Source organism: Protopterus annectens, chromosome 5.part0 (genome assembly GCF_019279795.1).
Source record: "Protopterus annectens isolate FY-2018-M chromosome 5.part0, PAN1.0, whole genome shotgun sequence".
Lineage (NCBI taxonomy): Eukaryota > Metazoa > Chordata > Ceratodontiformes > Protopteridae > Protopterus > Protopterus annectens.
Window position 1 is genome coordinate 982,089,920 of NC_056735.1, and position 13,169 is coordinate 982,103,088.

Below are 13,169 nucleotides of genomic sequence, written 5' to 3' on the forward strand. Positions count from 1 at the left end.
ATAAATGGCTGAAAGGTGAGCTTTAACTGAAGAATATGCTAAGCTAGCATGGAGCAATTCATACAAATAAGACAGAACCAGAGGGATCCCCACAGAAAATGGATCCTGGTTACAAGAAAGAAACCAGACAGAAAATCTCTTCCATTTGGATAGATATGATTTCCTGGTAATAAGTTTCCTGGCCTCCTGCAAGAGGAGCACATCCTCAAGAAAGAAAGGTGCCTAAAAGGGATCAGAGCCTTATCACCCACAACATCAGTTGAAGAGTGGACAAGTGAGGATGGATCAGAGACCCCTCGTGTTGTGTGAGATGGTCCACCCTGTGAGGTATCTTGTGGTGATTGCCCCTAAGTGAAGAAGGCTGAACCACTGCTGTGTGGGCCAAATAAGGAGTCATCAGCAATATTTTGGGGGAGTCTTGCTTGATTTTGAGCAAATCAAATCACAGGAAGGGGAGGGGAAGGCATAGAGAAATATCCCCTTCTAAGAAAAAGTCAGGGTGTCCACCTTTCAAGACAGAGGACTTGGGACTCTGGCACAAAAAAGAGAAAGTTGTTTGTTCAAAGGGAAGAAAAAAAATCTACCTGTGGAGTATCCCACTGATGGACAATGTCCAGAAACACATCTCTGTGAAGTATCCATTCGTGAGCCTGTGTACCTGACCTGCGCAGAGCCTGCCACTACATCTTGAGTCAATCGATACCAGAGCATCTATATATCAGACCTTAACAGCAATGCGGTAGGACTGTGTCTCCACTTGCTTGTTGATATACAACATCACTGTGGTATTGTCTATGAAGATTTTGGAGTCCTTGGAAGAAAGACAGAATAAAAAGTCTGAAGAGCTAACAGGTGAGCTCTCCTTTCCTTTATGTTGATGTGATCTGACCTCTGAGGAGGAAGCCAGAGATCTTGGACCTTTAGGGAACCGAAGGAAGCTCCCCAACCCCTGTCCGAAAAAGTTCCTGAGATTGGGCTGGGGGTTGAAAAGGGAAGTCCTGGGTTGACAGAAAGCTGAAAAATCCACCAATGAAGCTTAAGTATGCGACAGGGAAGGAATTGAACTATGAAATCCATTGGATGACAGCACTGAAGCCACACTGATTTTAGGAACCACTGTAGTTTTTTCATATTGGAGTCTGGCTAGAGGCAGCATAGGAATAGTGTAGACCATGAATCCTAGAACCAGAAAATCCTTGGCTGTGACTGAAGCAAGAGGAAGCAGAGATTGAAAAAAAGGTGATTAGACAGAGAGACTTGGGTGGAGGCAGGGATGCCAGCATGGGAGTGTTCTGAATCCTGCAACTCAGAAAAAGCATGATCCTGAGAAGGAACCAGGACTGATTTCTGAAAGTTTATGGTAAATCCCAGGCTTTATAAGAGACAAACCATAAACTAGGGGTAGTTACGCAAGACCTTGGGGGGATGAAGTCTGAATGAATAGGTTGGCCAGATAAGGAAATATCCGAATCCCTGTCATCCTGCAAAAGGCAATGACAGGAGAGAGGCATTTGGTGAATACCTTTAGGGCAGTAAAAGGCCAAAGGGCAAAGCAGAGAACTGAAAATGCAAGGAAAAATAGAAAAACATAACTTCACAAAAAGGGGATGACTAGGGATGTGAAAAGAGGCATTCTGGAGGTCCAGGGATACTAAAAGCCTATTGAAGAAGAGAAGGCAACAGGGTTTGAACTGACAGCATCCAAAAGGAATGGACCTTCAGAAATGTGCTGAGCTGAGAAAGATCCGGAATGGGTCTTCCAGGTGCCCTCCTTCTTAGTAACTAGAAACATCCAGGAATAAAACCCTTTCCCTTCCTGAACAGGGGGTACAACTTGAATGATGTCCTGAGCCAAAAAGCCCCAAAGCAGTTCTGAAAAGAAAGGAAGCTGTTCCTGAGGAGGTTGAAGAATGTCAACAAAAGGAAGAAGGAATTTTCACATCATGAAGTATCCCCGGCTGATGATGGACAGAACTCAAAGAGTCTTGAGTTATCCTTAAACAATTGGGAAGGGACAGGGAAAGACTACGGGATAGGGGAACCTGACACAGGAAAGAAAACTGTCAGAATCTGGTTTATCTTGAAAAGGAGGCTTCTAAGAACTATAAGTCTGAGTAGACTTAGCAGGGGATACATGCCCAGGACCCTTCTTACCTTTAGGAAGACAGCGAGGCGGCCTGCGAACAAAATCAGATTTGTAAGGATAATTCCCTGAAACTTAGGGATTGGAGACATAAAAATATGTTTCAATTCCTGCAAGGCTTTGCCTTTATCCTGAAAGGACTTAAAAAGCTCAGCAACAGAAGCAGAACCAAAAAGGTTCTTATTACCAAGAGGAGCATCCAACAATTTATCCTTAATATCATCAGGGAAGGACTGGAGATGAAGCCAAGAGTACTGTCACAAAACAAAACCAAAGGCAGCAGCCATAGAGGAAGCATCAGCTGAATCATAACTACGTTTAATAGAGTGGGAGCCACTTAAGAGGTAGAACCCCGTAGAAAATGGGCCATGACCTTCCCTTCTGAATCAGGGAGGTCAAAGATTGCCTGAGAAGCTTGAGAAAGAAGGGTTAAAACATGCCTGAGCAAAAGTTTAGAAGATCTGTCAGAGATGGATACTACAGAAGGATCAGCAGAAGGACATTTGTACAATAACATACAATCATCAGACACCTTGTAAAATCTATCAGGTTTCTTAGGGGCGGGAGGTTGAGAATAGGGGGCCACAGAGGCTGCTGAAAAGGTATCTAGAAGGGCAGCCAAGACAGGATGTACAGCAGATGGCTTACCAGACTCCATCTGCAGGAGTTTATAATACCTCTTTTGAATATCAGAAACCTGAGAACAGTCCCACTTGAAATATTCCATCATGCAAAAAATAGTGTCCCCAAAGAACAGTCCTTCTAAGGGTGAGTCTGGATTAATAAAATTCTCCTCCTCAGATCACAGTCCAAGGGAGAAGAGATAATGGAGAGGTATGTGCCAATGACTCTTCCCCAGAATCCAAATTCTCTTCAAAGAACTCCTGCTGTCAGAGCGTCTAAAGGAGAGTAAGTGACCAAAGAGAAGTAGGCACAGAAACTCCTTGAGGAGGCTTTAAAGCCATTAAATCATTAAATGACCCCTGGGTAAAATTCTGCCATTCATGTTGGGATCTTTAGTAACGGGAAATATGCCTAGTTTTTTCTCTTTTGAAGTATGTTTGCCCTAAAAAGCCTAGGAGGTTCAGACACTTGCCTGCACTCAACCAATGTAGTAGGAATCTCCTCTCGAACTATGTTTTGCATTATCCCACTCAATCCCTCAGAAATAATTAGACAAAGTTCCCCCTCAACATCTGAAGTGGACATTTTGTAGAGCCACTAAGCACGTGCAAGAAATTGGATCCTTGCTGACCACCAACAAGGTTGTGGCAGAGGAATCTGGTACAACATCAGGGTCATCCTCTGGACTTTCACCAGCCATGCTAGAGACATCCAGGGGAGGTGGGACAGCAGTTGCATCAGACCAGAATTTTTTGGCCTTTTTCTTGGCAGGCAGCTGACCTTTAGGATGGAAAGATTCTGCAATAGCATCTTGTGCTAACAATTTAAGACATTGGCTCTCCAGGTAAATCGACAATGAGGAAAGACAACTACATAGGATCTTTTGGACAAATATTTGGCAGATAAAACACTGTGTATGGTCGTGAGAAGTACCCAAACAGAAGAGAAACTGCTAGTGATGACCTTTATGGGGAATTGGCCTCCCAAACTGACATTTTACCTTTCTGGATGACAAGTAAACTCCCAAAAAATAAAAGTAAAAATAGATGAGAAGAAATCCCACTGGGGCACTTGGCTGAAACACGGCAGCATAAAAGAAGGAGCTTTCAGACCGACAATCAATGGCGGTGTTTGGACTTGCAAAAGATTTGGGGTATGTACGTCCATATGTAACCTTTATGTCCTACACCTTGAGCAAGGCGCATACGTGTGATGTACGTCAGGCTACATTTGGCAGGAATCCCTTGTGTAAAGAATACTGCAACAGTGATATGAAGGACAGCATGCAATGTTCTGAAGGTACTTTGCAAATGTTATATTTATATTTTTCTATACTTTAGTATTAATAAATACCAACATGCTTGGTACTTGTCTGGTATGTTTCTACTTGTACTGGAGTGTTTCACCCTGTGACTCTTAATAAATAACAACATGCTTGATACCTGTCTGGTATGTCTCTACTTGTATTGGAGTGTTTCACCCTGTGACTCCAAAAAAAGTAGGACTACCTAGTTAGAAATACCTAGTTAACAAATGCAATAAACAAATAAAATGCTATGACTAAGTACATTAAAATGTTCTGCATAGATTATACTTACAACTATTCTTGTGGCTGAAAAGCACCCAATGTTCTTTTGACACCAATGAAGAAATCTATTATTGGTTTTATTTGATATATTTAGTCAAGATCTGAGAAATGGGAAATTGTAAAGGCATGTCATGTGATGTTTGCTTCACTAATGGGCAAGTTCAAACACAAAGGTAGAAGGTAATCTAACAGACTTTTGAGCTGCTGAAGTGCCAGAAATCAAACCACATGCCCCCACCACAAAATGTAGATGATGACCTTGTAGTGTCTAATGACCTCTATTGAAATATTTACTTATTTGACTTCTGGAGGTAAATTAGTGTCAAGCTACATTAATTTAACTTTATTCAAGTAAATGTCATGCACATCCCATTCTGACGACAAGATAGCAAAGTGAGTTACAGAGAATTTATCTCAACAATTTTTTGTATACCAAGCTTAATTTTGAGTAGTGTGTTATGCACACTCTAATATGCAACCACCAATGTAAGATTTGTTTCAGTTTTGATTAAAAGAGTGAGACTGAACTATCCTGGAGAATTGACATGCCTCCAAGACACAGAGATCTTAGTGCACATGAAGAGCAAGACGGAGGGCCCTTGTAGAAACACTAAGAGTGAAAAAGCTAGATTAAAAACCATGCTTCATTTGTATTTTCAGTAATGCACCCCAATTATTTAGTTAGTATTTAGGGAAATACGATCAACCTCCATACTAATAATTTAGTTACTGAGTTGTGATAAAGCCAGAAAATTGTATCTCTACTTCCAATCTCCTCAGCATGTGCACACACATTTTATATATGTTTATACCTGTATCATATACTTGCCTATGAATCTGTATCCTCACATTACTGACTTCACTCAGGATAACAGCAGAGTACAAACCAAGCAAAGGAAATCACAGAAGATGAGATGGCAGTGGTAGACAGCATAAGAACCTTTCTTGCCTCAAACAACACATATGCAAAATGTTCTTACAGAGAAAAAAAAAGACTGGCAACATATGGGCTTTATGGTGCACATGCAAAATGTTCTTACACAGGAAAAAAAAAGACTGGCAACATATGGGCTTTATGGTGCACATGGTTACTACATGGTACAAACAAAATAACAGGACAAGGCAGGAAGAAAAGTCATCAGTGATACAACAGGAAGGACACTCACCTTTGGTGCAAAAGGCTGTGGGTCCTTCTCCCTCACCCAGGAGATGGATTACTGACACTGCAGTGTGTCGTCCTTTGAATGAGACATTAAACTGAGGCTCCATCTGCCTTAGTCAGTGCTAGTTTAGGTGGATGTAAAAGTTGCCATGGCACCAATTAAAAAGAGTAGCTGAAGTTCTCTGATGCCCTGGTCAAATTTTTCTATTATTATAAATACTATCTTGGGTGTCTCCCTGAAAAGAGGGAAGACAGATAAAACACAGAATAGAGAGAAACTGGGCAGGCTAACAAGGCTGAAGAACACACCTAATATAGAATTCAGATATCCATAAGCTAAACACTGAAAGAACAGCTATGTGCACGGAAAAGTTTACTGTGTCAAGTATACAGATTCAGGAGATACTTGACATGAAAATTCAAATCAGACAAATATTAAAAAATTTACATATCTTAGCCAAGTTCTTTTTAATTAACATTTTATAAATATACATTCATAGTAAAAAGAGAGAGAGAAACCAAAACATTAATCTGGTGTGATTGTTGATCTTTAAATAATTAATTTTTGCTTCACAGCAATGAGATGTGCCAAGACAGATATGAAGCAGCAGCACTTGCGATGTGCCTTAGTGAGGTGAGGCATCAGATATGTTTATGTTTCCAAGTCGCCCTGGAACATTCAACTTCACTAGAGTCTTCAGTAAGAAATCTCCAATAAACTATTCCTATTTCTTTCAGACAAAGCAATCTGGAAATGTCAATAAAGCTATGCAGTGTTATGACTGTAGATGCTAAATTCAATAAACATATGTGTTAATTCACGGTTTGTCACCTGTAAGGTAAACAAACATTTACACAATACATACTCTTCCGCTGAGTGCTTCTTTGACTAGATACACATTTGTACTGACTGTGTTGTCTATTTTTTAACAGCAAAAAGCATCTGAATTTTCACCCTCATTTCATATTTATTCTATTACTAAACATGGTATATAAAAATAATCCAGGTTTTCCTACTACTATCAGCTTGTAGCTAGAAAACTGTTTTTTGATATGGAGGTAAAGAAGAATTGTTTTTATTTTTTTTATTTTTTTATTAATTTTTTTTTTAACAATCAAAGTTACCCATCATAAACGAGGATGACCTGTAATACTAAGTATTTATCCACTCCAAATTCTAAATAGAAAACTGTGATATGCTGCAGGCCCATATAAAAGTGCAGCAACAGTAATCTCATACAAAGAACTCTGCCTCATGCCCTACTCATTTACATCATCATCATCAGTATCACTTGCAAGAGAGCCAGTGCCTTTGTACTCCTGGATATTTGACCCTTTCCAACTACAGTCCAGCTGAAAACCAGCATTGTATGATCTTTCCATATATCCATGCTGCTTACTGGAAACAGCATCTTCACTATCAGACTTTGGAAATTTATGTTCCTGTGTCACAGAATGTTTATTTTGCCTAAGATTTCCAAACTGCAGATTCCAAGGTTCAAACTTCTGCCAGTTCAGTCTTTGGAAAGCCAAGATGCAATGTAAATTCCCTCCTACCTAGAAAAAAAAGTTATGGAGCATTAGCAGTCCACGTCATGTTTGTATGTAACAGTACATTTCTTATTATTTGCAATATACATGCAACTGCATACTAACATTACTAAAATGTTCAAAAATACAGAAAGAACTTGATGTTGCTACAGTCCCTCAGAAACATAAAACAATAGGATTTCCAAGTGACAAGGATATTCTTCTCTCCTCTCCTCTCTGGATGTCCTTGGATCTGTCACACTACCTCACACAGTACTGTCAGGCATACCTAAAACTATGCAGTCAAAAAGCACATCAGACTGTACCCCCTTAAAAGGTATTCTCCAGTTTGACAAATCGATATGTGCCATGCTGTAGTCCTGTGACCTGGACTGGCGGTACTAATGTCAGCCACTATGTCTAACCTTAACATGACAAATCATAAATCCGGACAGAAGGCATGTGAATATGGCAACATATAGGATGCCTCAAGTCAAAATGCAAAGTTACACTCTCCCTCCGGGAGATCAAGTAAGGCTTTACTGGTCAGGTGACTTCCTTCAAGCACTCTGTCAAAGAACATATTTAGCATTTATAGTGTGCCTTATGAAGCACTTCTTGCACTAATGGTACAGTGGTATGTTGTCCTTGGAATGATTACTTCAAACTTGGAGAAAAAAGCAAACAGAAGATTTTCTGAGCAGTAGATGGACTTGTGAGAGGCCCCTCATCACTGTTAGGTCTCAACTCTTGACAAACAGTAATGAGGTTACAGAAAGCAAAGGTGAAGACACACTGGAAGCAATCATGAAACAGATGAAAAGATGTGTCTGAACTTAAAAGTCCATGTGTCTCAACCTTTGAGACGTTTTGCTAACCATCTCGAGTCACTGGGGATGGTACCAGTGAGTTCCTAAAACAGGAATATGATGTCATGGTGCTATTCCAACAGAGTAGTGGGTGAGCAAAATTACCCCACGGAACTAAGCAGTTAAATAGTTTATAAAGAACATTAGCTGGTTATCATGGAAAATAAACTTGTGCTTGAGTAAATTTATATGGTGAAAAAGGACTTGGCTGTTTTAGAGTTTATGATCATCATGATGGAACAATGAGCCATCTGCATTTTCTGAGATTAATGATTGCTGAAAAAAAGCCCCAGATGTGATTAGGGGCTAATAGGGTTTTAAGAAAGAATGATTATGGTTCCATTTGTGACATGGTATAAAAAGTAGAAGGTCCTATCACAGGGTTGGCAACCTGGTAAGAGAATAATGGTTTATGGAAGTTCTGCATTTTGTGGACCATGGTTTCTGAGAGACTACCAAGCAGTAATGGTTGAAATGTTCATCTGCCATTAAATATAGTTAATGGCATAAATTAAGACAAAAAAAATTGTTTCCAGCATTTCCTAAATAGTTTTTGCACAACAGGGAAGAGAATCATCATCTCAGCTCAAATGGCAATGGATAGTTTACAAGGGGTACAGCAATGACTAGATTATATGAGTGAGAATTGCACACAGTGGAACAGGACAAAAATATATGCCTGGGCATATATGAATTAGAGAAAGAGTAGGAAAAAGAGCCCAAACAAAGGAAGACTGCCATTACATATACACTGGAAACTACGTGATGGGGAAAGAGATGCTGTTTGGATATTTAAGGGTGAAGTGAACTCTTGGGAAGCAATGGCTCCCAAACTGAAGTATGCTGAAGGGAGAGACGCATAATGCATAGTATGTGTTGATATACTTTTTGACATTGTCTTTACTTTTAAAATGCAGCAACTCAAAAATTAAGCTCAGGGTTATTATAATGAAGAATATTTTTACTACATAAATGTCACTCAAACAGTGGCAGAATAAAATTGCACAATTTGTTTGATACTGCTCTGAATCCATGTGTTACATTAGGCTTTCTTATAATTGTGATGCTATGATAACTGATTTAAGCAAGCAATAATGTCCAAAAGGATGTGTCTTATTGGGGAATTAAAGAACCACTCAGGGGTATTGTGAGGTCCAATGCTCCAGGTAAATTATGGTATATATTAAGTGCATATAAAATGCCAGTGCACTGCAAATTATTGATTCTTAACATCAGTATACGAAAACTCCTAACGCCTCTAAAAAATGGATAGCTGGGAAAAGACATACATGTCTTTTCCCGTTCTAGTGGCAAGGATACAAGCTCTTTATGTGTTATTCTTGCTTCCTCTGTGTCAATGGAAATATTACAAATCACTGCATTCATTGCTAGCACAAGTAACGTGATTTAATGGACAGCATTGTTTTACACCTTACAGAAAGAGCCAATTCCAAGATTACTTGCATCTCTAAAATATATTTCCATTCTGAATTAAGTGAGGAACCTAATGTCTTTGATCATGACAGAAGTGAATCTTTACATAGTGAATTATACAATTTAACACTGCACACATTTGACAATATGGATAGGAGTATGTGCAAACCTGGGGAAGACTATTAGACGGAGGTTATGCCAACACAGAGAATATTAAGCCGACACACAACAGCAAGTTTTTACCATGATTTAATAACATGACTATACAGTTTTTTTTTTCTTTTTTTATAAGGCTGAACTTATGGATATGCATAAGGCATATGCTAAGTGTTTTAAATGGCATAAAAATATAATTTAAAAATGAATGTCTAGCCTTACAAGAATATAAAAACAAAAAAAGGATGTAGTAATTAAACCAGCATATAAGGGAGCCAGTATAGTAGCAATGGCTTATCAATATGAGACTATGTGTTTGAATATATTACAGCAGCATGATCAAGACAAGAAATTGCCAGACAATCCTACTGACTGATTTCAATTGGAATGCATGGAACTCCTAAATAAGGAAAGATATTTCAGTTTTTAAAATCAATTAATAAATTAATGATGAAACATCCTACTACTCTGGTTTTTATAGTCTACCTACAAAAACAGATGTACTCCACCAAGTAGACCTATTATGGCAGGGACTGGCAGTATGTTAGAACCATTAGGTCAGTCGCTTAATGATATATTTTATGTTTATGTTAAAGTGAAATCTTTTATTTTGGATAGTTATGATTTACTAATAAAACTGAGTATGGTTGAAAGGCAACAGCATTATTTCTGGCTTACATGTGACGCTAAAAATTTGCATGGTAGTTAGTATTCAACATCGATATGGGCTGCAAGTGATATATCGAACTTTGGGTGATTCTCCACAAAGTTATGTAGTAGAATTGTGGGAATTTGCTCTAATCCACAATTATTTTAGATTTGACAGGTAATATTTTTTACAAATACAAGGAGCAGTGATGGGTGCACCATTTGCCCAATCATATGCTAATTTAGTTTTGAGGAAATATGAAATGGAATATATTATAAACTGTGAATTACAGAATTGTATGATTATCAAGTATTTTAGATTTATAGATGATTTAATATTTATTGTTAAAGGGAATAAAGAAGGAATTTAATGTTTTATTAACAGATTGCAGAACAATCATTATAGGTTTGAATTTACTTTTAAGGTATTTTATATGTGGGTTTAGAGAGATGTGTTTGAGAATTGGTAGGAAACCCAGGGCTTCCCTTAATTTCTTACATGCTCAGAGTGACCATCCAAAATCTGTTAGATTCATTGCCATATAGACAAATGCTACAAGCTTTGCAGTTATGCTCAACACCAGAAGACTTTAAGAACATCTGTAATAAATTATATAATAGAGGTTATACTAAGTATCAATTTTTGGAGGCATTTTAAAAGTTGCTTAGCATGAGGGAATGTGAGAAGAAAATTAAGAAGGGTGTATTTTTAATATGGGTTTTGGAGACAATATCTCCCCTATTTGCATATTTATACATAGTTACCTTACTTCTCAGATGATGAAGGCTGTTAAAAAAATACTGGCATATAATACTGACAGACTACACCTTGAAGGGAGTAATCTCTGATCTCCAAAAAATTGTCCAAAGGAGAGGACAGAGTATATCAGACCTTGTAGTACATAGCGATTATTATAACGTTAACTGCTGAAACCTTAGGAATGCTAATGTGAAATGTGGGAATCGTCTAGCATGTGAACAAGACCATTCTTGTTCATTAATTACAAAAACCTTTTCATTCAGTCAGACTTTTAAATTGGCAGGGGTTATATATGCCCTTTGGTGTATATGTTCTACAGTTCATATATGAGAGACTCTTTTTAAGAGAGAGGTGAAAAAAAGAATTTCAGAACATTTAGGTGATATAAGAAATGACAGGGATAGTAGCCCAGTGGGTCAACATTTCATTTCACATCATCATGAATTAACAGATTTTAAATTTATGGTACTTAGCGAAGTCTGTGAAATTTGAGGGTGGCTCCAAAAACATGGTTACAACAAAAGGAAGAATATTTTATTTTAAAATATCAGACATATTCCAAAGGGGCTAAATGCTGATATTAATTGGTCTATGTTGCTTTAAATTAATTATAATTTGATATCATTGTTTGTCTATTTGAAGGCTAAGTAAGTTGATTTATTTTGAACACATGCATGACTGGAGGGCAAAGGCATCATGGACTTTTAATCTTGTTCTAATAAAGTATGTTTTTAATGCAAACAAATGTTTTGCATACAACAGTTTATTTGTCTGTGGCTTGTGTTTCATTGTGTTATAGGTTGTTTTTTTCCATCAGTACATAAAAAAATAAAGGTTATGGCAATGTGAAAACCAGTCATGGAATTTCTTTGCATATGCAGGTATTAAAAAGGTTTTAGCTATAAGGTATGGACCTAATCCCATACTATTGCAACAGTTTGAAGAAATATTGAATAGTTTGAGAGTAATGGTTGGAATGTGGAAAATCTAACATTTGTCTTTGGATAAAAAAAAGTTTACTTATACTTGCATTATTATTAGCCAAGTTAAACTATACACCAGGAGTGTTTATGTTACCCAAATCTTTGGACAATAAATCAGTGGATTTAGTTATGTTTGTTTTCTGGGCAAATAGATCCTTTAAGACAGGGCATTATTTATATCTTTAGAGGAAAAGGAAGAATTTTTTTTTTCACCCTGTAGATTTTCTTGTATCTTTATACTTTTTCTTTATTTTGAAATAAATAAATCCATCTAGGTTTTTGAATACTGGCTAAAAATGTATCCACCCCCACAGTGCCTTTTTAGGCAATGCCAAACTGGCAAACCTACCGACACAGCAACATCAACGAAAAATGAGCCTCAAGGGGATACTGCTGAATGCCAGGAACCTTAATAAAATTTTCTCTCTCCAAGCCCTCCTCACACTCGAGGATATAGACATCTGTGCAGTCACAGAGACATGGTTTAAAGTGCAAGAGTACCCCAGCAGTGCAAAGTTTCAGTGCCTTCCACACCTTTACACCAGTAGCTGTATAGACAAGGGCTAAAGGTGGAGGTGTCTCGATGTACATCAGTAACAAGCCTACCTCTACATTGTTTATACAGGAGGATGTGCTGCAGTTTCACCACAGGCAGTAGACAAAATATTGCACTATATCTTAAACACCTACAGGTCACCCCCCATGTCCTAAGAAGCTTACAATGCATAATTGGACCTACTAGAGACACTTAACATCCAACCCAACACCCTAATCATGGTAGACTTTCAATTATCCCTCTATAAACAGGGAATTATACATGGCCTCAAATCTATACGAACAGAGATTCCTGGACTTCATACAAATACCCTTGACAAAATAGTGAATACAACCACTAAAGTCTCCAATATACTGGACCTCATACTCAAAAATATGAATGAATGGTGCACCCACCCAATGCCTCGTCTTCCCTGATAAGGTCAGACCATAAAGCTGTCTCCTTTGAGATCAAAATAAACTCCATAACCCCAGTAAAAGATAAGAACTATTACGCAGGAAACTATATTTTATAAAATGATGGTGCATCAAAATTCAGTGTCCCTCCGAACCTCAAGAACACAGAATCCTACACAGAACTGCTCAGAACCTCTGTGCAACCATGTCAATGGCTACATAGAAGCTACTGCACCTACCAGAAGTAAGCCCTGAACTAGCCCAAGAAACAAACCACCCTTGTGACATTTCAAATTAAATAGGGTATACAACAAAAGGAAA

General features: G+C 38.0%; 1 protein-coding gene across 2 annotated transcripts in view; it reads right to left on the reverse strand.

Moving 5' to 3' along the window:
- Nucleotides 1-5,952: 5,952 nt before the first annotated feature.
- BIVM (basic, immunoglobulin-like variable motif containing) overlaps nucleotides 5,953-13,169 on the reverse strand; it is a 548,794-nt gene continuing 541,577 nt past the window's right edge. For both annotated transcript variants that reach the window (XM_044072736.1, XM_044072735.1), the window contains one exon: nucleotides 5,953-7,074. In XM_044072736.1, the coding sequence (XP_043928671.1) occupies nucleotides 6,778-7,074 (297 nt within the window). In that variant the 3' untranslated portion in view covers nucleotides 5,953-6,777. The remainder of the gene's footprint in view (nucleotides 7,075-13,169) is intronic.